The 26,872-nt window shown below is 37.5% G+C and overlaps 1 protein-coding gene across 14 annotated transcripts in view; it reads left to right on the top strand.

The window, feature by feature from the left end:
- The first annotated feature begins 17 nt into the window (after positions 1 to 17).
- BCAS3 (BCAS3 microtubule associated cell migration factor) overlaps positions 18 to 26,872 on the top strand; it is a 369,789-nt gene continuing 342,934 nt past the window's right edge. For 5 of the 14 annotated variants that reach the window (XM_080382869.1, XM_080382863.1, XM_080382864.1 and 2 more), the window contains exons 1-6: positions 19 to 170; positions 1,570 to 1,657; positions 4,455 to 4,509; positions 6,513 to 6,588; positions 8,490 to 8,596; positions 18,164 to 18,245. In XM_080382869.1, the coding sequence (XP_080238995.1) occupies positions 1,587 to 1,657; positions 4,455 to 4,509; positions 6,513 to 6,588; positions 8,490 to 8,596; positions 18,164 to 18,245 (391 nt within the window). In that variant the 5' untranslated portion in view covers positions 19 to 170; positions 1,570 to 1,586. Of the gene's footprint in view, positions 171 to 1,569; positions 1,658 to 4,454; positions 4,510 to 6,512; positions 6,589 to 8,489; positions 8,597 to 18,163; positions 18,246 to 26,872 lie in introns of all 14 variants that reach the window. The other 9 variants (XM_080382866.1, XM_080382872.1, XM_080382873.1 and 6 more) reach the window with 5 other exon arrangements.

Genomic DNA, 26,872 nt, shown 5'->3' with positions numbered 1-26,872 from the left:
CGTTCCCCGCCCGCTTCTGGGAAGCGGGTCCGGGGATTGGCCGGACGCGGGGCGCAGCCCGCCTTCGGGGCTGTGTGATTGGCTAGCAGCGGGTAGTGCGCTGAGTGTCATTCCCCGTGGGGGTCCCAAACACTGTCAGTGAGGCGTCGGGCGTCGGGCAGCAGCGGCAGGTGAGGGCGCCGGGCGGCAGCGGGACCCACGCCCCCTGGGCCGAGCCCTGGGCCAGGGGCGCTGGGGCGGGCTCCGGGGGCGCGCTGGGGCCGGCGCTGAGGGCGAGCGTTGGGGATGTGAGGCCGGGCAGGGGCCGGCGCGCTGAGGGCGGGCGGGGGGCGGCGGGCAGGGCAGGTGCCGGCCGCCAGCCCGGAGCCTGTGGCAGCCACCGGCCGAAAGGGGCGGCCGGCGGGCGGGGGTGCCTCCCCGGCTGGCCGCGGCCTGATTTACGGGACGGCGGGCGGGGGAGAGGCCGGTGAGGTGAGCGCGTTTTGTTGGGGAGTTGCTCAACAGCGGGTGGCTGAGGGTGCCCGGGGCTTTGCGGCCGCCTCCCGTCAGGGCCGGAGCTCCCGCCCCGCAGGGCTCGCGCCGCCGCCCCTCAGGTGCCCACCACAGGTGCCGACGCGGGGCGGGAAACGTGCACCGGCTGGCGCGGCCGTCCCGCCGGCTGAAGGCCTTGTATGAGGGGATATTTTATCCCTTACGTGCCATTTGTTTCCTTCTCAGGTTGCTTGGCATGTGTTTCAAACTTCAGTTGTATTGCTAATCGTTTTGTTATTAATTTCCGTGGGGCTGTTTATCCCTGCCTCGCCTGATGAGGTGGCCCTGAGGCAGACACCCAAACGTGACATGGGGCTGGTAATCAGCACCGCGCTGGGGATCTGTCTTTTCCTCTTGCTTCACGCACTTGTTCTTGTTTTGAGGCTGGGAGGACAGTGCCGTGGCTGAGTGGCGGGGCTGAAGAGGTGCCAGGGAGCTGTGACGCTCCTCAGGTGTTTTCTTGCCTTTAGGAGTGTTGCACTGAATTCTCACATGGAAAGCAGAAGTGTGAAGAAAAACTTGAAGATGACACAAAAAGCTGACATAGAAAAAGCAGAATGCGTTCCCTCACGCTTTTTGTGTTCACTTCAATGTAACCTGTTCCAGATTTTCAAGAGTACAATTCACTGCAGTTGTGATTGTACATTATTTATATATAATTATTTTCTAAGACAGCAGCTCTTTAGTAAATAATGGTCTCATATAACAGTGATGATACCTGTGTACCTGTACCGCTGTCTTTAATGTACAGTTTGAAGAAAATTTCTGCTTTATCATGCAGGTCTGCATTCTTTCTTTGCTTTCACATGCATTGCAGGCACTGTAGTGATTGAGATACTGAAAAGAGTTGTTTGGTTTGTTGTTTTTTTTTTTTTTTTTCTCAAAAGTGCTGTACAGGGGCATAGTGTCTTACAGGTTACTGTAAGTTAAGTTTCTTTCTTCAAGAGGTTTTTATCATCCTGAAGAATATGTCAAGAACTAGTGTAATAAATAATCCTGATACAAATTATTATTAAAAAGAAACGTGTTTCTTCATAGGTATCTGCAAAGAAACGATGGCGACAGAATCTCCGCGCCGCCCAAGTCGATGTACTGGAGGAGTGGTGGTTCGCCCACAAGCTGTCACGTAAGCATGTTCTAGAAGAATAGCCCTTACCTGAAATGTTTTTTATTTTCTTGTGGAAGAAGAACCTAGCCTGAATTTTCTTTCAAAGCCAGCTCTTGAGGGCTTGTGTTGACATTATGGTTTTGTTACACTGAATATTTTTCAAATAAAACAAACAGATGTTGCATTCCTGTCTCCTATAGAACTGTGCAGGTCAAACTCTTTCCCTAAATGGGATGCTTTTCACTTATACTCCAAAATCTTCAAACTTGTACATTTTAAAGATTAATATATTGCAATGTTTTGTTGTTTGTTTAAACAATTCTGCTTGCTGTACAAACGCTACACTAGCTGTAGATCAATGATTACAAATCCTTAAGCTGGAAGGAGCATGTGTGGCGTGTTCCTTTCTTGCTGTTCTTTTTAATAATACCTTGTCACAGAGGTGCATGTATGAAAACATATAAGCCTGTCATGAAAGTCCTTCGGTAAGTAGAATTGTGGATTCTAGGTGGGTTTTTTTGCTTAGGAGAACAAAACTAAGAACAGGGGAAGAAGCTACCTCTCTCCAGTCAGAACACGAAAGACCATTTTTTTGCTTGGGCATCCTTATTTTTCTTATGTTCACATAAAAATACTTTCATGGCAAAGTAAGACAGTCTAGAAGATTTATGGTCTTGATTCTGTCTACTAAAGGATTTTTGTAGCAGTTTTTCTTTCTGGGTATGTTTATACTGCTGAATTGTTGCTGCAAAATAGCACCATATTGAAATGTTCACTGGTACTATCAATTTCAGTGGTTATCAGTTTGCCACTGGAGATAGCTGTGTATTTTAACATCAAAATTCACTTTATTTTTACTAGGCAGCACAAGAAACCAATCTTCATAACACAGAAAGTTGTGTTGAAAGGTTTGTCTTGCAGCCATGGGCTAGAATAATCATTGTTTTATATTGCAGAATTCCTCAACAAATGTATTTCTGTTTTTCTACAGAATTTCTACAAAATACACTTTAAAATGTAATAGAAAACCACTGTAAGAATAAGACTTATCTATTATTTTATTTTATCAAATATGTTGGCTTCTTCTTGAGGTACATCTTTTCACCTCAAAAATGTCAGTCTTTTTGATGAGAGTTTGTGTTTGTTGAGCAGCATGAAGCAGCATTCTGCTGCTTAAGCTTCTAGATTCTTACTGAGGGAAGGGTTTATTTTTTGTTTTGGTTGTTTCTAAGCTCTTTAAAGAGATCTTCCTGGACCTTTTTTAACTTCAGGAGAGATTAGAGTGCATTGAATGAAACGTTTCCCAAACATCAACTTTGTTTCAAGATGTACTTGGAGTGAGGGCAGGAAAAAAAATAGTACTCATTTCATGACCTGAAAAATGAAGACGGTATGACTCTTGCTAGTAGGCATTCCTATGAGCACTTCAAACACTGTATTTAATACTATACCTGTAGTCAAATATTACTGCTAGGTAATAAAGGGCTCTGAAGGTATACAAGACAGTTTCGGTGACCTACATAAAGAATTGACACTAGAAACCACAGCTAAAGCAGTAAACCAAACTTTAATGCAGTAAACCTTGAACTGCTGAACAAAATCTAGTTTTGTCATGAGCTGGAACAAGCTTTCTAAAATTTAAATCTTTATTGTTTAGATTTGTCTCTGTTTTCAGAGATGAGTCAACCAGTTAAGCTGATTCAGGTGTTGCAGCATTTGACTTCAAGTATCTTCTGCATCACTGTGTATAGGGCAGAGTACTTAGTTCTTCAATACTTAATACTCCAATTTCTATTAAAAGAGTCTTAGCACAGTTTCAGAAAGCACAAAGAAAACACGTGTACCTTTAGATGTCAAGAGGCTAGATTTCCTGGTTTACAATTTTTTCTCTTGGTTGGTATTGGAAATCTTGAGTTAGTGCAGGAATAATTACTACTGATATAAAAACTAATCTGGGGGATGCTGAAGCTGTTACCTAAAGAGTTAATTTAAAAAAAAAAAACCAAAACCAAAATGTCTTGGACTTTATGAAGATAGTTCTTATTGCCAGCATGTTTCAGTGTTACTTATTACAGAAAGTGCAAACTTTTTGCGTAGTTTCAACACCGTCTGTCTAATATAGTCAACCCACATTGTACGTTGCTCAGCAGTTACACAAGAGGCTCACTGCTCATGCTGGGGAATGCTAATAAAAGCATTAGTTTAAATGTACCAGAACAAATGTATTTTGCTATATACTATTCTAAATCATTGCTGCTAATGAACTTCCAAGAAGGAATAAGCTTCCCAAGCTATAAAATATTAGCTGAAAATACCTCTCCTTCCTGTTCTTAGTTAGGGTTTTGTTCCATCTCGTGCTACCACTTACTGCATCGTTGTACATAATACATACGAGGTCTTAAAGTTTATTTGCCCCACAAGGAGAACTCCAGCCCTTAGATTAAGTCCTCATCTTCATGTTGTAATGGCCAAATCAGATAGGAAAATACTGAAGAATAATTTCTGAATGCCTGTTCTACTTCAGTCAGCCACTCAGATGTGGAGAACATGGTTTCTTTCCTCACTGTTGCCTTTTATACTTTTCCTCCAAGCAGTTATTTCATAAACAGGTATTGCTTAGCTTTTTACAGACTTTTATGCTGCTATTTATATCATCAGAGTCTTTGGCAGTGTATTAAGTAACTGCGTTGCATGCTTAATATTTTCCTTTGTGCTAAAGACTGTATGTGTTTTCTCTGGTGATGTGTCTTATTTAATATACTCATGACCACTTCTGAACTTCTGTGGTAGCTGAAATTCTCCTTCTGTTTTCAAGGGAACAGTCATACATGGAAAGTGTTGTTACATTTCTTCAAGATGTTGTGCCACAGGTATGTCTGGATGTTTAAATATATTTTTTCAGTGTACAAAGCAGTTGAAGTCTTTGTTGGGTGGACCAAAGTATCATTGAAACACAAAGCCAGATTTTTTGGTTTTTGAATGTGAATCTTGAGACCAGGGTTTTAGAAGTGTAGGCTGTATACTGTCTGAAGATTGGGCCTACAGATTTCCTCTGATAGGTCATAATTAGAATGAGAATTTTAGTTAGAAGGGAGTTGAAGATTGCAATATAAATAGCAGGAAGAAGATTGCAGCCTTTTCCTACAATAACTTTGGCAATGTTATATAGTAGGGGAGGGGAGAGACTAGGCATAACACTTGCTCTGCCTCTTAAAAAGACATTTTTCTGGGTTGTAGTTGGAAACCTGTATGTGAACCCTGGCTGGACTGGTGTTGGAACAACTTGGTAGACACCCATTGTCACCTTAGCTTGTATCACTGGCTGAAAAGGGAAAAGTTTCTTTTGCCTTCTTTAGTCCCTTCTTTTTATCTCATTTCCTTAAATTGCCTCAGAATGTCCTGGCTGCTTTGGGACTGTGGAGCTCTGCCTAAGCTGTTGTTCTGCATCGTGCTGAGTTTTGCAAAACAGATGTCCTCCCTCTGCTTTTTTAGATATCCTGCCCACCCACCCCCACCCCACCCCCCACCCCCACCCCCACCATTTCTGGGATCTTCCTCTCTGGACAGTAACTATGATGCTCGTGTCTGCTCTTTGTCATAGTTTTCACAGGTGCCAGCAGCATGAAACTGGAATGGTCACTTCTGTGTTGCCCATGGGCCCCTTGGTAGCAGAGGGAAACTAATTTTGTTACTCTTTGGGAAAGCTGTGGTCTGTAGTGGAGGAGCATTGCAGCTAATTGTCTGTAGCCTCAGGAAACTATCATGATTCTTATTTGAAGGATTATCTTGGTTAGTTAGTCATTAATTTCCTCAATAATAATATAAAAAATATTTCCCCTTACTAATACCAGTTTGTAAAATGCATTTTGGGATCATGGTCAAAATTAGAAATAGTCAAAGTTTCATTTAAAAGATTGGTGCATTCCACACCCGCTCCCATTTTCCCCTGTCTGTAGTTAAAGGATACAGTCTGTGTTTTATTTTACAAATCAGTTTGCCTTGGAAGCATGGAATGTGATTTGTTTTGAAAAGTAATACCCACACTTATTTTTTAAATTTGTATTTTTACTTCATGTTATTGCTTTTCTGGCATGTATAAAATGATTATACAAGCTCTTTTCATATTTAATTCAAAATACTGCACAGGATTTTGTTATAATTCATTTGGAACTGATGGTATTTCTACTGTAGCTCACGTTCTTACTACCACAGTTTCTCCTGAGAACTGTAAAACAAAATTTGGAAATACTGTAAGTCTCCTTCACAGTTTCTTTTTGTATCTCATCTTTTTATGGGCATCTGTAGAAGAAAGAACTGAAACATGAATCTGTTCTACTGAAATTACAGTTTATTCTCTTTTAAATAGCTGTATTAAAGATGTCACAAATGTGACTAAAACGTGTCGGTAAAACTATGTAGTATAGGTCTCTCCTCAATCTTGCTTACAAAGCTTTTAAGTGAATTAAAGAGAACTTTACAAGTAAAAATGCCTCAAGTGAGAACCTCCAACATGACTTTTAGAAGCAGTGTACAACTGCTAAAGTTAAAGATTGTAGAAGCCACTGTATTTTAGTTGACTAAATTACTGTAAGTCATGTGGCATTTCTAGCCTGCTCCAGAAGGCTTTTCGTTATATATGTCTTGTCATTTCTGCGTTAGTATGTATGTTATGCTTCCTGAATTCTGTTTAGTATGGTGTAAGTTGATTGTGGAACTGTTCATTTTTGAAACAAAACCTCACAGGAATACTGGTGACAATAACATACATGTATCTCTGTTTTTCTGTTTTAACTTACATTCCCTCCTGCGGTCTACGAGAGAGAAAAAAGGGTATTAAACTTGTACTGTTTCAACCCTTTTGCTTTTTGTGCAGGCCTACAGTGGTACCCCACCAGCAGAAGAGAAGGAGAAGATCATTTGGGTCAGATTTGAAAATGCAGATTTGAATGGTATGACTTCGTTTTCTCTCATTTATTTTTGTGATTTTTGGGTCCCTGTACAATAATTTCAGTCAGCTTTACCAGTAAACATGGTTGACTCAGAATTTAGTGTATCTAGAAAAGGGAAATGAAATACTTAATTTTAAGAGAATAACTGCATTTTTGTTCAGTATTTACCGAATAGAACAAACAGGCCTTGTGACTTCATGTGAAGGCAAAATAACTGTTGCTTAGGAAGAGGGGCAAATACTTTTTTTTTTTTTTTTTTAAATCCATATTTTTTCCTTAAGGTAGTTGAAAACAAAGCGTAGAATTGAATTTCTTTTGTCTATTGTTTGATTTCAAAGCCAGATTATGTAACTGTGAATCCAGTCAAGGTCCCAGATACTTTTTCAGTGGTGTGACAGAGTTTAGAGTAACCTAGAAAGGAAGAGCAGTTGGACAAAATGAGCAGGAGATTCCATGATGTCTTTCAGGAAAATACTAGAGCAAAGCCAAAAAACAGTCGTGAAATGTCATTTGTTTATCACTTCCAGAGTATCTTAATAAATCATCAGCAAAGACTACTGACTTAGTGCAGAAAACAGATCTTGAACCTTTTTAAGAGAAACTGGTGACTGTTACAAGCCTTTGCGCAGTGTCAAGTAGATCCCCACTTAAGATCTGAGCTGTTTTATTTGTCTGTCCTGGTTACCTGTTTTTCAGTAAGGTTAGGGACTAAATGAGAGCTGGTTGAATGCTGCTGTCAGGTAGTTACTTCTTGAATGTCTTGGAGCTGCTTGTGGCATGTGGTATGTGCTCTTGTCGTAGCTGGGCAACTAAGGGACCTGCCTTCTGGAGAGCATTGGATTTAAGTCTTCCAGCAAACTGCTGTTTCTTGTCTTATTTTCCTGTCTAGAGCTGTATGGTAAAGGCTCATTCTGGTCTCAGGTGAAGTAATAGCAACCATAGCCAGAGCTGCGATGGGGAATTTTAAGCCTTTCCAAGGGGTTAATAGGGAAGATTATATGTTTTCCAGCTGTTGAAATGGCACAGAGGCTGGCACTTCATAAATTCAGGGTTATTAGAACTAGAAAAGACCTATCAATGTGTACATGGCATTATGTCCAGCTTTAGGCTAGTTAAGGTTGGTTTGTTTTCCTCGCATGTTTATTTTTTAAAAAACCTCTTTAGTTTCTTTTCTACAGTATAACAAAACCCTTTAGAATATCCTTTAGAATTCTTCATATTCTGTTTAAATTTATTTTTAAGCAGCCTATTGGCTGATTGGGCCTGAACACATCCTTGTTCACCATCCTAAATATCTCCTCTCTTTGATACTTACATGCTTGCGGTGAGCTTTTGTTCATTCTGTCATGGTTGAAAATGTAGTATGAGGGCTTTACTTAAGAAAGGCTTAATATTTTTAATTATTATGTCCTGTAGCACTTTTCTTCCTGGGGATTTTCTTCTTTTGGTAAGGTTGGTGTAAAGATTAATTACATAGTATCTAGAAATAGTTTTGACCAGTCTGTGCATTTGTAATTTCTGTATTTGTTAATGTTTATTTTGTTGGTCCTTTGCAAATTTTTCTCAGTTTGAAAAGTTTGCCATGTTTTACTCATCACTGGAGAAAGAATTGCAGAAGTTTTTAGAGTATTTAGTGACAACACAAATTGTAATCCAGAAAATTTTTCTCCATTGCTTTGAATTTTAATGCTTTCTAACCTCTTTGAAACTTTAATGATTCTATGTTTGCCTAAAAGAATATATTTCAGTATTGTTCCAGCATAAAAATTTAAACGACTTTGCTTGTTTTTACTTAAGACAACAGAAACATGCATTGAGAAAACACCATCTAGTATAACTGACACCAGCCACAGTTGATCTGAACCTGTTAATAATTACTTTGATATTTAAATCCAATTTAGATACATCAAGGAATATCGAGTTTCATGAAATACATAGCACCGGGAATGAACCACCATTACTGCTAATGATCGGATACAGTGATGGAATGCAAGTCTGGAGCATACCTGTAAGTAGAAAGTTCACTTTGCTTCTGTGCCAGAGGCTTGCTTGTTTGTTTGTTTGTAATGTTGTGTTATTACTTTAATATTTTACTTGTAATTTTTCCTATCGAAGTGGAAAGAGTCAATGTTTATCGTCAATGTCATATGGTTTGTATGGAATATGCTTATTAAGATTAATACTGAGCATAGGTCAAACGTGCATTCATGTACCTTCAGATTTGAGGGCTTTTTACAAAACATTTCTCTTTAAGTAAATTTTCAGAGTCAAACTGGGAGTAGTGTTTGACACTATGGGGTAGTTTGTATCCCAGAAAGGACAGAAATCTTTTTAACTTACAGAAATTAGTAAGGGTAGAAGAATATGAAAAGAATTTGTTTGTCCCAGGAATGCAAGTATGACAGTATTAATAGTATTTTACAATCACGTTTGTCATGTACATGATTTGCAATTTTAATTTTATTAAAGTCTATGTGTGCATATGGGTTTGATTTCATGCTGTCATACATACACCCCGCAGTTTGTGTTTGAGTGGTTTATGAGCACATGGTCTTAATTTGGGGAATTTCCCCCAAATTTCTTGAAATTACAGAATAAAGTTTAATACAGTAGGTCATAAAATTCTTAACTTAAAAAAAAGAATTGCTCATAACACCTTGTCCTTCAAAATAATGTGGAGAGCATGGAGTTTTTTCCCTTTGTAAAATACATTGGTTTTTTTAGAAACGTGTTTTGGTTTGTTGGTTTTTTTTTTACTAACTTTTTGGTTAGCTATGTAGGACATGTTTATATACTAGCAGATCAGCATAATAGAAAATAATGTTAATTTGTACATCAAATTGAGTTTCACTGAAGTGTGGGAGAGTTCCCTTTTCCCCTCTTGATTGTATATTGTTAGCTGGAGATGAAAAAAAAAGCAAACAGCTGAGCTTCTGCATTTGAAGGATGGTTTAATAGAAATGGAGTCAGACCTAGTATACTTAACTAAATTTCAGTATTTAGTAACTTTTTACTAAAATTTATGAACTTTAACTAAAATTTAGGAACGTTGTCACTATAATATAGGAAAATTTATCTAATTGTATGTCCTGAGAAACTGCGTCTAATTCTAATTTTCATGGCTTTTTTTTAGTGGAGTAAAACATACCTTTGGATTAGTTTTGTATTTTGTGATTTTAGAGCAAGCACGTGTATGACACAGCAAAGCTAGCTTGCCACTGTGTTTTTTTTTTAATTTGGGTTTACAATGGAATGAATTTGAATACTGTGAATGGGTTTATAGTATGCAATTAGTTTTGTACACTGTTTTGAAGACTGATCAGTTTTATAGGAGCATACAAATCAGGTTATTAAAATGGTTCAAAGGGCTTTGCTTTGGTCTTCGAGGTGTATTACAGAAAACAAACATTAGGTGTCACTAAGATACTGAGCTAAGAGAGGAAATAACAGCTACTGCAATATCAGCAGTTAGAGCACAAGTGACTACTCACAGTATCTTAATTGATCAACATAGACTTAAGCTAAAGAATTTTTATAAATCAACTTCCTTTATCCTGCTGAAATGTTCTTACCCAAATGAATGCGCGTTTTCTGACAAATGTGTGGAAGCACTTTGGATTGACGTGGGGCTTGCCCTGGCCATTCTGATAAGAGCAGCTTTGTGTCTAGCAGGTTTTTTTTTTTTCCTCTGTGTGTGCATCTAGGTAACATGCCCTTGCTTTGTGGTTGGGTGAGAGTTCTGTGCAACCTTTGTAAGTGACTTTCTGTGTCCAGATGAAAGAGTGTCTCTGACAGAGTTATCTGTATCAGTGCCCTTGAGAAATGCTATGCGGGATGGGATCTTACATGTGTAAGGAGAGCGAGAACGGAGTTTCAGTTCTTTGGTACATGGACAGATTACCTCGATGTAACCTGTATTGCAGTAACTGTCTGCATTTAAACTCCATACCGCGTGGTACACTGGAGTAAACATGAAGTTGTTTGTTAGTAAGCTCCATTAAATTAATGAGTTAAACTACTTTTGTTTATCCTGGCTTATGTGTAGCTTACTGCTAGTAGAAGGTAGCTTATACACATTTCCTAGTGGGAAAGAAGGGTTTTCTTTGGGCTTGTGGATGTTTTTTGTTGTTGTTTTTGGTTTTGTGGGTATTTTGTTTGTTTGGTTGGTTTTGTTTGGTTTTGTTTTTTCTTCCTTGTGTCTGAATTAGTCACAGATTAGGCCACGAATACCTGATGTTACCTTCTTTTTCAGTATGACAATACCACTGGTATTTTTTTTCTCCAGTGTATTTTTTAACTTCATAATTCCTAGATTTTGATAGTATTTAATATTTTAAGAAGAAAAAGAAAAATGAAATTTCAGGACTGCTTCTCTTAGTGTCATTTATTTTGTGCAGAGGTATTTTTAATTAGTGGGGAGGAAGTACAATGAAATGGAAACAATGCCAAATGTGGGAATATTTTACCATCCATCTTGCCAACTGTAGAGATGCTGCATCACTTTGTCAGCCCTTCATTAGTATATTCTTTGAAATTCTGAGACCACATCCAGAGAGGTACAGCTTTGACCTGTGCGATTTGTATGTGTTAATATAATTTCAGTGTCGGAATGGTTCCTTTGTCAAACTCTCATTGGAGAGTTTCTCAGAGTGATGGTCTTTAACATCGATTTTAAATATGTTTTCAGAGCAGGGTTTATATAGCCAACAAATTTGGAGGTAACATAACCTGGGGTTTTTTCCACATTGTTTCTCCACCTCATTTTTTGCTTACTTAATCTGAGTAAAATAAAATCTGGCAGTTATGTGACTGACTTAATATTTAGAGTTTACTTGGCAATACTTTTTTGTGTCCTTTGGTATTATACAAACCTTTCTTCTTGATCTTGCCGAGTATTTAGCTTGTAATTAAGCAATGTTATTCCGGTTAAGAAAAAAAGCCCAGATCTCTATAGTTTAAAAACCTTTCAATCTGAAAAAACAACAATTTGACATTTATGTGAAAAGCTACTCAGTAAGGCTATTATCTGTAGCATTGTGCTTTTTATTCGTACAATTGAACCTCTATTCAGCACTTAATAAAGTAATGTGTTGCAGGCAGTCCAGTTTGTGTCTGAGTGATTATGAAGTGTTTATGACAGCTTCTAAGCTGACACTCTCCGTAATGGTGTTACATTGACTTCTAAACACCTTTGCAGTCTGCCTACAGGACTGTGTGTCTCTTTGCAGTCTGAGTGGTTTCACATTAACATCTCCTTGGAGTAAGATCTTTGACTACAGAAGTGTTACTTGCAAATGGAAGATACCATTAGGGCTGCTTCAAAGGACTGGAATAATGTTTGGACTGCTGGGTGCTGAAGTAACGGCTGGGGTTTTGAAGTGCAGCGTCTGAATCTGTATTGCATAAGAAGCGGAAGGTGTCCATCCAAGCGACTTTTCTTTGATCTTGGTTTTGAAATAGGGGTGGGAAGGTTAAAAGTGTTCTTAAAATATGCCTCGCTAAGTGGGGAGAAATTGGGGAATATACAGAAGTATGACTAGAAGTTCCTATTTGATAATTGTGCTGTGTAGTTTTGTGTTTTATTTGGAATTTGTTTTTCCCTTGTTCCCAGTTTCGTGTTTCAAATACAATTGGAACCAGTTTCTGCCTAATGTGGTTTCCAAGTATCTGTTCTAGATGTTCCTGTTCAAGGAAATGCATGTTGGCTGGTTTTGTGACAGATAATTTTTTTGCCTTGTATGCTGGAAGTTTCAGAAATAGAAAAGTCATCTTAATGATTCATACTACAATTAAAAAAGAGCAGTCAAGTTTGAGTTGAATAAAGTAGGAACTACCAAAGGGAACTTTTAATAACAAATACAGATGTGTATTTAACGAAAAATACTTGAAGGCTGTGGTATAACAATGCTGTCAGAGACCTACGGGATGTGTCAGCCCATGTGGTAGGTGACTTCCGTGTGGAGACCTCTGGAATGCAGAGGACTCATTGGACAAGGATGGCATCACACACTGCTGTTTCTCCACTGCCAGACCTTATATTCCTTTAAATGCTGCTGTCAATAATACCATGATTTTGAAGTTGTTAAAACAGCGGTTGTACAGCAGATGGTGAGTGCATGTGGATGTATAGATGGGTGTATATGGTGAGTCAGACATGCCAGTTCCATTTTGTTTTCTCAACTGTTCATCAAAAGCCCCATCTGCTGGGGTTCACTGTGGTAGTCTTTGTAATTCTTTCTCCTTTAGTTCTTCCCCCTTTTAGTGGAAAAGGGCTAGTCACTTACCACATAGTAAGCTGCAATTCTTCCTCTGTCCAGACCTCCTCCTGATAGAGGTACCACTGTTAAGGCTTGTATTAGTCACTTGGAAAAATATAGTAATGACCTGACCTAGTAACCCTGAAAAATGTCTAAGAAGTTTACAAAACATCTATGCAAATTGTTTTTTGAAGCTTTGATTTTTTTTCACTGAAGATGCTAGCAATGTGTAAGAAATTTTTTGGGTTTATGCTCATTAAGTGACTGCAGCACTGTTGGAAGGTGTTTTTTTCCAACTCATACCGTACTCTACACCAGCTGGGAGAAAAACCCATGTGCAACAACCTCTGAAAAGGCTGTGGTGAGATGTATCAGAAGAGTGCAAACAGTATTTCATGTAGCTCATCCTGGCTGGGGTTGAAGCTAAAATGAAAACTCATCAAGGGTGTTAGTATCTGTATTCTACCTGCTTCCAATATTGTCTGTGGTCTTTGTGTAGAAATGAAATTATAAAAATCAATGCAGAACTGTCCCCCAACTTAGAATTTCATAGGGAGCCTATGGCCTGATCATGCTAAAACTCCTCAAAATGTGTGACAAAGTGAGAACGTTGAGGAAACTAAACAAAACCATTCCTAAGCTTTTATTATTTTAAAAATTCAATTAGTGTTGTCATAATTTTAAATGGTAGGTGCAATTTCATACTTAACTCAGTCACTAGAGTAGACGTCTGTAACATTCTTTGAGCATCTAAATTCTTATAATCTGTAGATAATTACAGAGATTTGTTTTCAATGAAAAAGCAGACTGTTCAAATTTTTAAACTAAAATGATAAAATCTGTCCTTTTACTTACAGTCCTTCCTTACTCTGTCAGTAGTGAGAAGACTGGTAGTAAACTTTAACCCAGTAAGTTTATATCAAACCATATTTTGTGGTGGTATCTGCAATTCCTTATTGTCATGTTATAACATCTTATAATACCATCTATATCTTATTTAAAACATATATCAGAATATTAACAAAACCCCAAACTTCCCGGTATCTTCCCTATGTGATGTGACAGTTGATAATATACAAGCAGTTGCCTTTTATATAGTTGCACAGTAGTTTAAACATTGAGTTTCGAACTCAATTTTGTTTCAGTTTGGTGTATGTTTGACTTCCCGCCCCCCCCCCCCCCCCCCCCCCCATGTGAAAACCATTTTCTATGGTTGGAAACTATTAGTTATTCTTAGTGTGAACAAAACTTCTTTTGTTCTGTTTTTTTTTTTAATGGGTGCAAACTGGTATGCTCCAAACAATAAAGCTCTGTCATCAAAAATTAAGCAGTGCTCCAGAGTTCTAGTCTGTCACATTTTAAGCAGTAGCTCAAGATGTCTAGAGTGGAGGCGAGAGGAGTTCTTCCTCTTTCAATCTGTCATTATTGGAAGAGAGCGAGGAAGACTTCACTGGGGGCCGGGTTTTGAATTGGCGTGTTCTTTGCTTGCAGCCTTCCATGTAGGTCTGGGGCTTGTGGTTTGGTACCAGGCACTGGGAAAGCTGAACTGCTCCATCAGGCCAGCTTGGAGCCATCATTTTGGATTCACTCTTTCACAGAATGAGTACCTGAAGCTGCTTTTATAGCTTAATATCCAATTCTTAAAACCTGTTTGAAAATATTCTTGGCTTTTGGAATGGGAAAGAAAAACTTTTAAGAGCTTTGAAAGCTGCCACAGGGACTTGCTACTTAGCTGGATCAAATCCAAAAGGGCAGCCACAGCCTAGTTTCTTCACAGGTGCTTTTTGAAGAATTTAGAGCTCTGTTTTCAATTCATGAAGTCTATTTATATTTTGTCTATGCTTATGAGACTGTGTAGCTCAAGGGACTGGTAATGGGATGTGGAGCCTTTCACTCAGACTTGCCAGCCCACATCTCACCCAAACTGGCAGTGACAAAGTTGTTAGCCATTTAGCAATGGGGCTGGGCTTCTGTTAAATGTAGTTCCTTGTCCCACTTCAGTTCCTAGTAGAGTAAGTGTCCCATTCGCAGAAAAGATGGGCTGTCTCAGGAGTGAGATAAGGCTTGCACTGGCAGGAAGATCAGACTGTATCATCTCTCTGCCCTGAAGATGGTGCTTTCAGTTTAAATTGATACATGTGCCCTCAGCAATGGTAATAAAGTTTTATGTTTGATATAGATAAATGAAGGGCATTAGCATTAACCACAGTTAATTCAGAATTTTGTAAGACTGCAAATAGCAGAAGCTTCCACTGGTGGTAGTGTTTAAAAAAAGTTAATTATAAGTCAAAGAAAATCTTGAACTCTAAAGCCCTAATGTATTTTTCAAGTCCAGGCAAACCAGAGGAACAACCAAGCTTTTAATAATTCATGGCATTCAACAAGGTCCGATGCCTTGTATGATCTCCTGTTTCTATAGCAGTTAAGGACACACAACACTTTTCTTAAAAGATTTTTTTTTTTAATTATTTTATGGAGCTATAGTAGGTTAAGTATTAGTGTTTTAATCTGATCCATATTGTAGTGTCATGTCCAGATTTTTTGTAAATGTTTTTTATGCCTTTTACTGAATTTGGTTTTTTCTTTGTAAATGAGATGCCAGTGGTTGGGTGGCATCTTGTATTTTCATTACAAAATCTGCAGTGGGGTATGCTCCTTTTTGGGTCCCAGGAGTCGGCAACTGCTAAGTACGTGAGCTGCACAGATGGCTGAAGTTATGTGAACATTTATTTGCATTTTTTCTTAGTTTTACAAAGTTTCCCCTTTCATGGGGGAAAAAATATTCTACACAGACTAAGAGGAGAGGAACTGTTACACAACAGTATTAAATATTACAGTGGTCTCAGAACAGGAGCTAACTACCTATGATCTTGTCTTCGATACTGTTAGATCCTGTGGCTTTGGTTAGTCCATCTAACCTTTCTTTCTGTAATGTCTCCCCAGTATAAAAGGATAAAATAGTTATCTTTCAAATAATAAATATCAATTATTAAAAAGTAAAAGCATTATATGCATGAAAAGAGCTGGGCTGGGATTTACATGCTAGGTGCTGAAGTACAAATTTCATTTACATTTGTACATTTTTAGGCTTTTCTTTGAAAGTCTCAGCTTCAGGTTCTACAGGTCTTGGCATCACAGGCTAAATAAACACGCTCTCTGGAGTTCAGTATATTTAAGAGCAGAAACTGAGTTAAGAAGGTTTGGCCTTCTTGATGTATCTTACTTTTGGGACTATAACTTTATTTGAAGTAGACTGGAGTTAGAGCTGATGTGCTGGCATAGTTAAAAAGTAGAAGGAGGTGACTGAATTGGGTTGGATTATTTTATGTGAATCACTTCTTCCATACTTTTGTTATGCTAGTTCTTTTCCCTCTTGTTTTCATTCATAGCCGTTGATGTGCATGCACATGTGAAACAGCATTTTCATGATTTGGGGGAAAAAATCTTTAATTGCCAATAATAATAATTCCAAAGCTTTCTATTTTTCTTCTCCATTTTCTCCTTTCCCTTTTCATAGAACCGGTGTGTTCTGATGGATAGAAAATGTGCTGCTGTCTTAATCTTTTTTCATCTCTTTATTATTTTCTCTCTCTTTCTTTATATTTTCTCATTATCTGCTTAGCACTGCTCTACTTTTTTCCAGACTGTCTTTTCCAGATGTTTTTATCTATGTGCTTTTTTTTTTTCATGCTGCACTCCAAACTCATGCTCAGTTAGAAACAATCAGCAAATCTTTACTGAGTTGATCTCTGATCATCGTTCTTTTGTCTTGTATGGAATCTGATCAGCAAGCTCTTCAGAGCAGAGACCTCTAGCTATCCCTGAGGGAGGATTAAACTTGTTTTGCAAAAGCTGGAGTACTACAGTGTTGTTCAGATGATGCTGCTAGCTGGAGGAGGAGAATCCGCTATGATTGGAACATCTGCCTAATAAAATAAGAGCAGGGTAGACTGAGGGATTAATTCTTATATTGATTACAGTTTTGAAATTGTTGTGTCCATCAGGAATAATTCTGATCGCATCATTAATAGTAGTGTTGATTCATACCAATGTGGAACTGCTAGCTGCCTGCAAATCTAAAATGGCTAGGAGTGTTACTTCCGCACATTTGTGTAGCTCGAATGTTATTCCAGGCATAATATGGAAAAGCAGTAGTTCTCTACACTGTGTTTACTTACCATGTATGGAATGATGGGCTACCTCTGTACTGAACAGTGTTTTCAAAGTATGTTTATGAAAGACTTGTGCTTCAATGGGTTAAGTTTCATTTTGCCCACATTATCTAAAGGAATGATAATAAATAATGAAGCTTGGGGTTGAGACCGGAAGTGAGCTAAGAGTTTGAAGAACTATACTTATGATTTGTTAGTCAAACAGTAGTAGAATTTTAACTTTTTGAACGTGTGAGCTGAAGTGCAGAAACAAGTGGGAACAACCATAAAATGACATTTCCAAAAGTTAACTTGTATTTATAGTTTATTGATTCATAAGTACCTTGTTTCAAATTTGTGTTCTCTTCTGGTATTGTAAACTGCTTGTTTGGCAAAACTTTATGACACCACGTTGGCTACGTTCTTAGTCTCATTACATCTGTTAAGTTGTTGGTTATTTGGAAACGAGCTTTGTAATGTTTGCCATTTTCCTGAAGTTTGACATTCCATATCGGATCCATTACCAGGCAGTTATGAAAATGCATTCTGACTGACCATTTACAGGAAGTCTGGAAAGTCTTCTTAACTACTTCTGATTTAATTTTGTCAAGATTGCCATTAGTGCCAAACTTAATTAGTTTGACACCCTGTTTTTAAACGTAGTTTTAACACCTGAAGAATGCGGAATGTACCAATATATCAAATCCTCTGAGCTTTTACCACCAGTGTTTGCTATTCTTGATAACTGGCTGCTTAGCATTTTTCTTAGAAGCATGCACTATGTAGAATAAATGCTTATGGTTTGGATTCTTTGAATTTTTGTGAATTTTAATCAGCAGTCAACTTCAAGTCTTGTTTCTTCTAAAACACGTGTAATCATTAATAGTAGGTATTGCTAGTATCTCATTCATGTGGTCCAAGGCGTATGTTTTTAGAGGCAGGCCATATTTATTGCTATAATTTGTGTTATTCAAGACCTCCAAGATATATTCTCATTTAGAGGAATTGTGGATGGTTGCTTAGAAAGGCAATGTCTTACCAACTTACTTTCTTACCTACGTTTTGTACAATGTCTTTCTACCAACTTTCTTACCTACTAAATCTATATATTTTTATACTTTTTTTTTTTTTTTTACATTGTATGTTAATAAGCTGCATGTTTTGCAGATCAGTGGTGAAGCTCAGGAACTCTTTTCTGTCCGCCATGGTCCAGTGCGAGCTGCGCGGATTTTACCAGCTCCACAAATCAGTAAGTATATATGGTTTGTAATTAAGTATAACTTTTTTTTTTTTGCACATCTTTGTCCAAATCACTGCTACAACCTGATACATAGATTTTTCTATTACTTTTAAGTGGTCATCTTCATAATGGCTTTCTACAAGTATTATTTACGTCATTTTTATCTTCCTGCTCTGTAATCCAGCACTTTCTGCAGTTTTATCTTCAGATTTTAGCTTGGATGCTGCTTCTTTTGTAGTTCAGAGGATTTCTAGGAATATTTGTGCTAGAGATCAGTCCAGAGATGTTAAAGATTCCATTTGTAAACACTGATTTTCAATATATTATTTCTATAAAATAATATTGAAATTGGTTTTTTATACCAAGTTGGTGATTGATAGCAGTAGATGTAAAAATTATCAACACTTATTAAAAACTCCTGTTATGGTGCATTGTAAAGTCTATTAATAATGTGATGCCCTTCTAAACTCTTATACTTAAGGAAGTATGTATCCTTTAAGAAGGATGGTATGTTTTGTTTGGTTTTTTTTAATACCCATCTAGGAGCTGAAACTGAAACAATGTAAGTAAGATAATGCAGGAAGTAGTTGATCTAAGTAATATACTTTGTACAAAGAGTGTCCTTTTCTGATTATTTAAATATTTAATTTTTGAAGAAAATGATCTAAATATTCTACTAGTGCATGCATTAAGTTTAGTAATTGCAGCTTTTAATGAGACTTTTAAAAAAGGCTGCTTTTGCACTCCAGTAAAAGTAACAAGACAATGAAATCTGTTTTTTGGGGTGGCGCTAGCTTCTCATTTGTTCCCCTTCTGCTTATTTTATGTAAACCTTATGCAAACACTGACCTTTTTAGTGGTCGAACTTTTATCATCATCCCTTGAGTGCCGATAGGCACCTCCTCTTTGTTACTGCTTTAATACTGTTTTATCAAGTTCTAAGACAAGCTGCTTAGTTTGTTTACCGGGATTGTTTCAGAAATGCTGAGTTAACCCCCTGGTAAAGCTTGCTGCAGAATTAAAGCAACTATGCATAAACAAGCAGATCCCTTTAAAAAAGTACACTGTTCAATCTAAACACAAAATCTAATTGTAGACTTCTTAAAGGCCTAAGATCTGTTGGTGTCTTGGCTCATTTTTGGTTTCAGCAACGTTTTGCTTATCTACACTTCCTGTAAGTTCAACTGGCCAGGCTATTCTCTACAGCTGCTGAGTATTCTAGTTTAAATTGGTTGCCATTTTTTGCTTCATGGATGAAAGGAGCGTACTTAGAGGATGATCAAGGCTTCTTTGGATTATGCTGGATTACAAATTTTAGTGGTATATTATGAATTAATTAGTGAACTCGCAAAAATGTAGCCTAAAATCTAATTGTTTAAATTATTAAAAAAATAGTAACTTATAATAATTTTGAGTGTTTCAAAGAAAGTAAATTAAGAAAGTTAAAGGTTTAATGGACATATTTTATATTGTCTCAGTGATTTCCTGAGTAGAGAAATATACAAAGTAGTGTACATGTGGCTCTGTAATTCTATTATAGGTTACAGTAACTTAAAGCAAAATACTTCACAAGCATGTTGTGCCTTTTGTACTGTTTATGGAAACACTGAATAATTCCTGATGAGCTATGTTTTTTTGCTGTTATGTATGTCATTAAGTAATGGATGTCTATGCCCATTCTGCTTTCAAAGGAAAAAAAGGAGAAAGAAGAACCTGTAAGTTCTGCTTTTCTGATAGTAAAATAGTGCTTTCTGATTTTTCAATCTAGTAAGTTACACTGCTTATGAACTCCTTCAAGCAGTTACTTTCTGTCTCTAAATTGCATATATTTAGCATCTGACAATGATAGTTGTTGCATTAGAAAACTATTCAAATTAGCTCCTATTAAATTAAGCCAAACCTTTTAAAAACATGTTTTGGTCTCTTTTTACATGGCTTGGTTTAAATAAATCTTTGATTAAAAGTACATGAATGTATCATTGACCAGTATCTGGAATCAGATAAAAGTAAAGCTGTAATAAGAGGCCTTAGATAACTAACACATGAGCTTTAATGATTCTGAACAAAATAAAAGGAATTTGTAAAGGAGAAGCTGATTACCATCAGTAGGCTCAAACACTATTTTACTGTGTGAAGCTGTAAAAAGGGAATTATTGAAAATAAGACTCTCTTGGTGGATGGATTTGGCACGTTCCTAGAAACAGATCTCAGTTTGTGATAAGAAGCTCATTCCCAGGTGTGAAAGGAAAGCTCATGGTTTTAACTTGGTGACTTTACAGTAGCAGAACTTAATAGTTTGTCAACTATTTTGTTGAAATGCTCTAGTCCTTTGATGTTAGATCCTCTGCTGCATCATGCGCTTCATAGCATAATAAAGCATTGTTTCAAAAGTTATTTCATACAGGTTTATTTCATGCAGGCTTACTGCAAAGGAGGCCTCCCCAAATCTGATTTAGCAGGTTGTAAGTGGTCCTAGTAGCAGGAACATGGTGCAGTATCTGGAGCTGGCCTTGCACGCTGCCAGCTCAGATCTGGTGAGGTTTATTAGTTCAGGCTCTGTGCCATGCTGGAGCAGTTAAATGGCTCCTGGAACTGTTCTGACCTGGCAGCTATACTGCAGCATTCATGCAGGGTTTTGTCTGAGCTGACAAACCAGGCAAGATCTGACCTGGCCCAGTGCTACAGTGCTTTGATGTCTCTGCGTCCGTGGCATGGTTGATCTGCAGCCCGTATAAGATGTCTGTAAAGAATTGAGAGATTTCTGTCAATAACGCTGAAAAACGTAGACATTAACTCTTCTCTGTGCACAGAGAATATCTACTGTTGCTTTTGACAGTAGATGCAGCTTTGATTATTTTCTAGAGCTTGCAGTATAAATGGTCTTTTTGGAGGCTGAAGTTTTACACTGTGACCAAGTTTCAGGCTTAAGAGAGGAGGTAGAGTTGCGTAGCTAACATACAGGGTATGAGAACATCTCTGTCTGGATGCTGTCAGTCTTAGGAATAAAAATACAAAGTCCTGGCACTTTGCATGCCACACACTGCATTATCTGCTGAGCCATCTGGTTGGCACAGCTTTTTAACTTGCCTGGCTCTTCTTCACTTTCAAATATGTATGCTGTGATTTGAGTACTTACTTGTATGTATACAGGGGCCCGGTTTGCTGGGCTCTGGATTTTTCTGTCTCTTCAGACAAAACAAGCACACGAAGGTGTGTCTGAAGACAAATTGAAGCAACTTTGTGATTATTAGAAGGGAGGAAATATTAAGTGGTAGATACAAAAAAAGCTGGAACTCTGTCAGTTAATTTTAGCTACCTTCCTCTGTGAAGAGGAGTCAACGGTTGGTAACATCATTGTAGTGAATAACAGTGAGAGAACCAAGCAAAACTCAGGGTGTATTATCTCTCTCCATTTTGTGATTTGTGATGCTTTCCCTGGTACTCAAGTTACTCTGTTATTGGGCTTCCTCTCACAAAATACCTAATGGCTCTATTTAGCCACATTGACCTAATTATTCATATTTTTTCTTCAACATGTTTTCTAATTTTTCACCACTTCCTCTACATGATGCTTTCTTATTTTTCTGAGGTAACAGACTACGTGGATGTGTACATGTAGAATTGAAAAGATACCAAGTTTGAGTCCTGTATATTGTTAAGTATTCTGTCTTGGATATTCCTACATTTGTCTTTTGCTTTTTTCTCTTTGGATTAGCATTTCTGTGATACTTACAGAGACATTAAAAATATTACTTGTTTAGGTTTTCTGTATGTTCTTTGACCTATGAAGTCACAAATAAGAAAGACTGAGAATTCCATTTATTTTTTTTTTTGTCTTTTGAACTTCATTTTGAGGTCTATTGCATATTCTGAAATAAATGCTAAGAAATAATACATTTACATTGGAAGAATGTAATATAGGTTTGCTTTTCTTTTTCCTACAAAATCAGAATATTGCTGCTTTCTGAAGTGAGTTCGTGCTAGTCTCCCGTGTTTCATTACTTATCCCAAGTCATTTTACAAAACCTTGGCTACATACCTGCTTTCTGCCTTGTGCTATCCTGTTTATTAAGGTGGGCTTGCATAGTTTAAAAGTCAGTCAAGAAACTAGGAGAAGCTGCAGGAATAGCGTTGTATGTGGTAGTAAAGGGTACACGATGACAGGCTTGTGTGTTGAGGTTTAGATCAGTCATTGTCTGTAAAACCTATTTCCATGTCCCAGCATTATGAAAATAAATTCATCCAGTGAACTGAATTAATTTATTGCCATTTTCTAGATTATGCTGCTTGCAGAAAAGATGATATAATAGTCCTACATCTTTCAAATAATTTGACTGCTTAGTCAAATTTACTGGTAAGGAAAGGAAAAAAAAAAAGCAAATAAGAAAGGAAATACTTTGGAGGTACTATGTTTAAAACAGCTATGAACCAAAGGAATGTTAAAGATGAAGGGTTGAGAACTGGAATTAACATGAAAAGGTAAAATTAATTGGAACACAGAGTAGTTTTGCATTTGAAAATCTAAAACTGTTGAAAGCTTAAATTTTGCAGCAGATTTATCTCTACTGCTTACATCTTTGATGTTGGTAAAATAAATTTGAACCTCAAAGCTGAGTCAGCTTTATGTGCAGGTATACTGAAGAGAACTCTAATATTTAGGTTGCTTTCTAAGGGAAGGCAGATGTGAGTTTTGTATGTTTTCAACCACTTGGGTGGCTTAGTGGTTTTAAGTCCCTGAAGGCCAAAAATAATTGCATAGCATGTATGATAGGGGAGCTAGCCCTACAAGCTGAACAAGCAGTAGCAGTTGGTAGATTTGGGTTGGTGTGAGTTGGTCCTGCAGGTGTGCATTTAAGTTTTGGTGTTTTGTAACTGTTATGTGGGTTGTTCTGGTATAATGAACGTTAATGTGTATGGATTATAGAAATTACAGAACAGAATTCTCAAGCATAACAAGTAAGCCTTTTATAGATATTACAGGAAAGAATTTTGGAGCATGACACTTCAAAATACTAATTTCTTTGAAGCTGTGTGGACTGACCTGTATGCCATCATTTCAATTCTAGCCACATCATGTCAGTGCTTTAGACCAATACACCTTAAGCTTTCACCATCTTCACTGATATCTTAAGAGGTCTTTTGAAGAAGATTCAATCAAAATACTCCTGTCTTCAATTAATGTGTGACTCCAGAATCATTAATCTCTAGCAGATGTTTCAAGGTCATCTTTTTTTTTTTTTTTTCTTCATATAGAACCTATGTAATTACCAGAGAATAAAACTATGGTGCTGTGCAGGAATATAAAGATGCATAGCTCTGTCTGACAGAACTGCCAAGATAATGTTCTGCAGCCACCGTTGCTTCTTGCAACATTGCTGTCTGATCTCAGAAATGGGAGGGTGGAGTGGGCTAAGGAGGCAGTAGCTATGGAAATCAGCTGGTGTTGAAGGGTGTTCTAGTGTGCTAACTTTTGGTATGATGCAGGTACTGGAGAGGGACTTTGAAACTTGAAATGTCTGGGTGATGCTGGGAGTGAAGGGAGATAGAATAATGTGATGTTCATGGTCTATAACATTAATCTAAAGGACCACCTGAAGTTCTGGGATGAGGACAGCAGTGGCAGTGCCATTGATCAGGCACAATATTGCGTAAAGCAGTTGCAGCTTATCTGTGCAGGAAATGGAGCATTTATAGATGCTACTCTGAAGCTGAGCAAAGAATTCACACACTATTTTTAGGACTTACTTGAGCTTTTTCACTTCTGTTTCAAGTAGCATGTGCTTTTTTGCATTTGTGTTCAATAACAAAACAGAACAAAATGCTACTGATTAAGAAATGTTAAGAAAAATTATTATTTTCTTTTTTTCCACTGGAAAGAAGCAGCAAGATAGGGAGGGATAACAATATGTAGTATATGCCTAATGCATTTCCAGATACTGGTTGGCTGCTGTGCTGATGTGGGGCAGGACCACAAACGCAACACAATTTTCAAGTAATAGATAGAAATAAGAGGGGTCTAGTTGAACAGGAGGTACGCTGCGTTATTAAATGGCTGTGATGGAACTTGATCAGTGGAATTACATACTGGAAAAATATACTCCATCGTGCATATATGCCATTGCTAAATAGGTCAGAAGCTGACGTTTATATGGTGCATTTCTTACTGAAGGGAAATGAGGGTCCTTTTCATAGTTTTGAGTAGCTTTTGAGTTCCTATGGAAATCACTGGGTTTTCATTTTTATTCTTCAAAAGGGTGTGCTGCTGCTGCTGTTGTTGTTACTATTATTATTGGCATTATTGAGAGGCCTTACTAGGCCCAGGAGATACCTATTCACAGTTTCATCAGTACAGTACATAAGCTGCTTTGAGCTTATGTGTGGATAACCTTTTGACTTCATAAAGTTCTAAATGTTGATTTGTATGAAATTTCATTTAGCCACAGATATTTTTTTTTCAATTTTAAGTGTACTAACTGGGTTTAGATTTTTTTAAAATAACATATATCATTTAGCTAAATGGAGCTGTAGATAAGGTGGTGCCTTGTTGGCAGGAAGGGCAGTTTTCATTACTTTAATTGTGTGATTTGTCAGGATTTTCAGCTTTTTATAAATGCTGTAGTGTTATATGACAGAATTAAAAGGATTTAGAATAGAAGGAGTTTAAGAAAAAGACTTTGCAACAGGATTTCAATACTCTTTGTATCTGAGGGATTTAGCTAGCTGTTTTTCATTTCAATCATCCTGCTGCATTTTGTTAAACACTGTGTGTGGAGCAGGTGTGTACAACGTCAGTATATCGCACATGCAAATAAACACAATTTTACAAATAAAAATTAATCTGCCATAACTTGGAGGATTAAATCCCAGGGCAGAACTAGAAAGGGTTGCTGACTCCATTAAGCATTGCAGAGAACAGCACATGTCGCTTTTTGCAATCTCATGAATGGGACCGCTATTAACCTGATTTAATACCCTGCAGAGTCCTCAAAATAATGATCTTGTTCTACAATATTAATATTTACATTCTGAAAGTATATATTTGAAGTAGCAAATGGATATTTTTTTTTTAAATGAAGGCCTCAATCATTACAGACTGAAATCAGAAGTTTAAGCACCTATTGTATAAATTTCGCAAATCTGTACTGTGGGTATTAAAAACTGGTATTCCTTTTGATATTGTGCTGTTGTTTCCCTTTACTCCTCACCACCTTTCTTCTCCTTGCCCCCCCTTCCTTGTTGTTAAACTTAGAACTAGACCATAGAGAAACATATGAATTCATGTCCTGATATATCCTCGTGGGGGAAAAAAAAAAAAAGAAAATACAGTTAAATACTTAAGGTAAAATCCTGGCTCTGCTTAAATCAATGTCGGAACTCCTAGTAGTCAGCATTTCACCGTTAATGCTGAGAGACTAGCTAAGTGAACAGAAACAAATGGAGTTCATCTGTTACTTGTACTGAAGAAAACAAATTGGTTGCCAGGTTCAGACTATAGGTTTCATTTATCAATTTACAGGTCAGTACATACAGTACAGGTATGACTCATAAAAGACCTTGGAATAATAGGAATAAAAGGAAAATACATTTGGAGCTACTTGTAAAGCTATTGTTGATGGTGAAATTATTGACGTGACCCATTTGATGTTATAAATACCCAAATGTGTAGGAGGGAAGACTTATCCTTGTACGGATGAGAGTACTGAACAGTTTTTGTTACAAATTAATTGCAGGTACCTGAGTTATTAATAATTAACAGAGTCTGTTATGTGAAAATTTATATTGTTAATTGTTGTGCCTTTCTGAATAATTGATTTAGTGCAGCACACCAGTATTTGTGAATTAAATTTTGAACAGACTATATCACTAATATTCTTTATAGATCAAAGGGTTTGGTGTACACTGGAGAAAAAAAATAAAATTCCATTATTCACCACACACATGCATAACTATAGATAGATAATTAAAAAGGCAAAGGTTGAAAGAAAACAGAGGAAATTTAGTAGTGGTGGTGGTAGTGGTTTTTCTGTTATTTAAATTGGGTAGAAGCATACATTGAAATTCAGTAAAATGTTCACAAAGTAGAAGAGAGATTTTTGACTCAATTTTAGTTTTATTTCTGTTTACATAGCAATAAGGTGAAGTTTTAAAAACCTTTAAAATCCCAATTTAAAAAGTGTGGTGTATTTAACAATTTCATGGTTCTGGAGTGAAGGTGTGACTGCACTTTGGCAAGACAAAGGACTGGTTTTAATTGCCTAGCTCTGGTGCCAGCAGTGGCGGCACACATGGACCCCTGGGCAGGCAGAACTATCTCAGCGGCTGAACTGGAGCAGAGGACAAGCCCATGCCAAACTACTGCTGGCGCTATGCTGGTTGTTGGTGAAGCTAATCTTAAAAGTAGATTAAAAACACTGAAAAGTGTTTTCACTTTGAGTGAACAAGTAGGCATACCCTGAGTCTTGCTGGAAGTTGCTGGAGATTGCTTTCTTAGAGACTTAAATCGCATGGTGGCAAAACTTACTAAAGACTAATTTCATCTTGGATTTTCTTAGGTGCAGGGCATGGGCTGTAAGCATGGCCGTGCTTTGGGAAAACACCGGCAGCCCCCCTTGTCACGTGCTAAAGAGTGGCTGCTC

This window comes from Falco punctatus, assembly GCF_963210335.1.
Source record: "Falco punctatus genome assembly, chromosome: 1".
Classification (NCBI taxonomy): Eukaryota; Metazoa; Chordata; class Aves; order Falconiformes; family Falconidae; genus Falco; species Falco punctatus.
The sequence above is the reverse complement of the archived record's forward strand: the minus strand, read 5'-3'. Positions and strand labels throughout refer to the sequence as shown.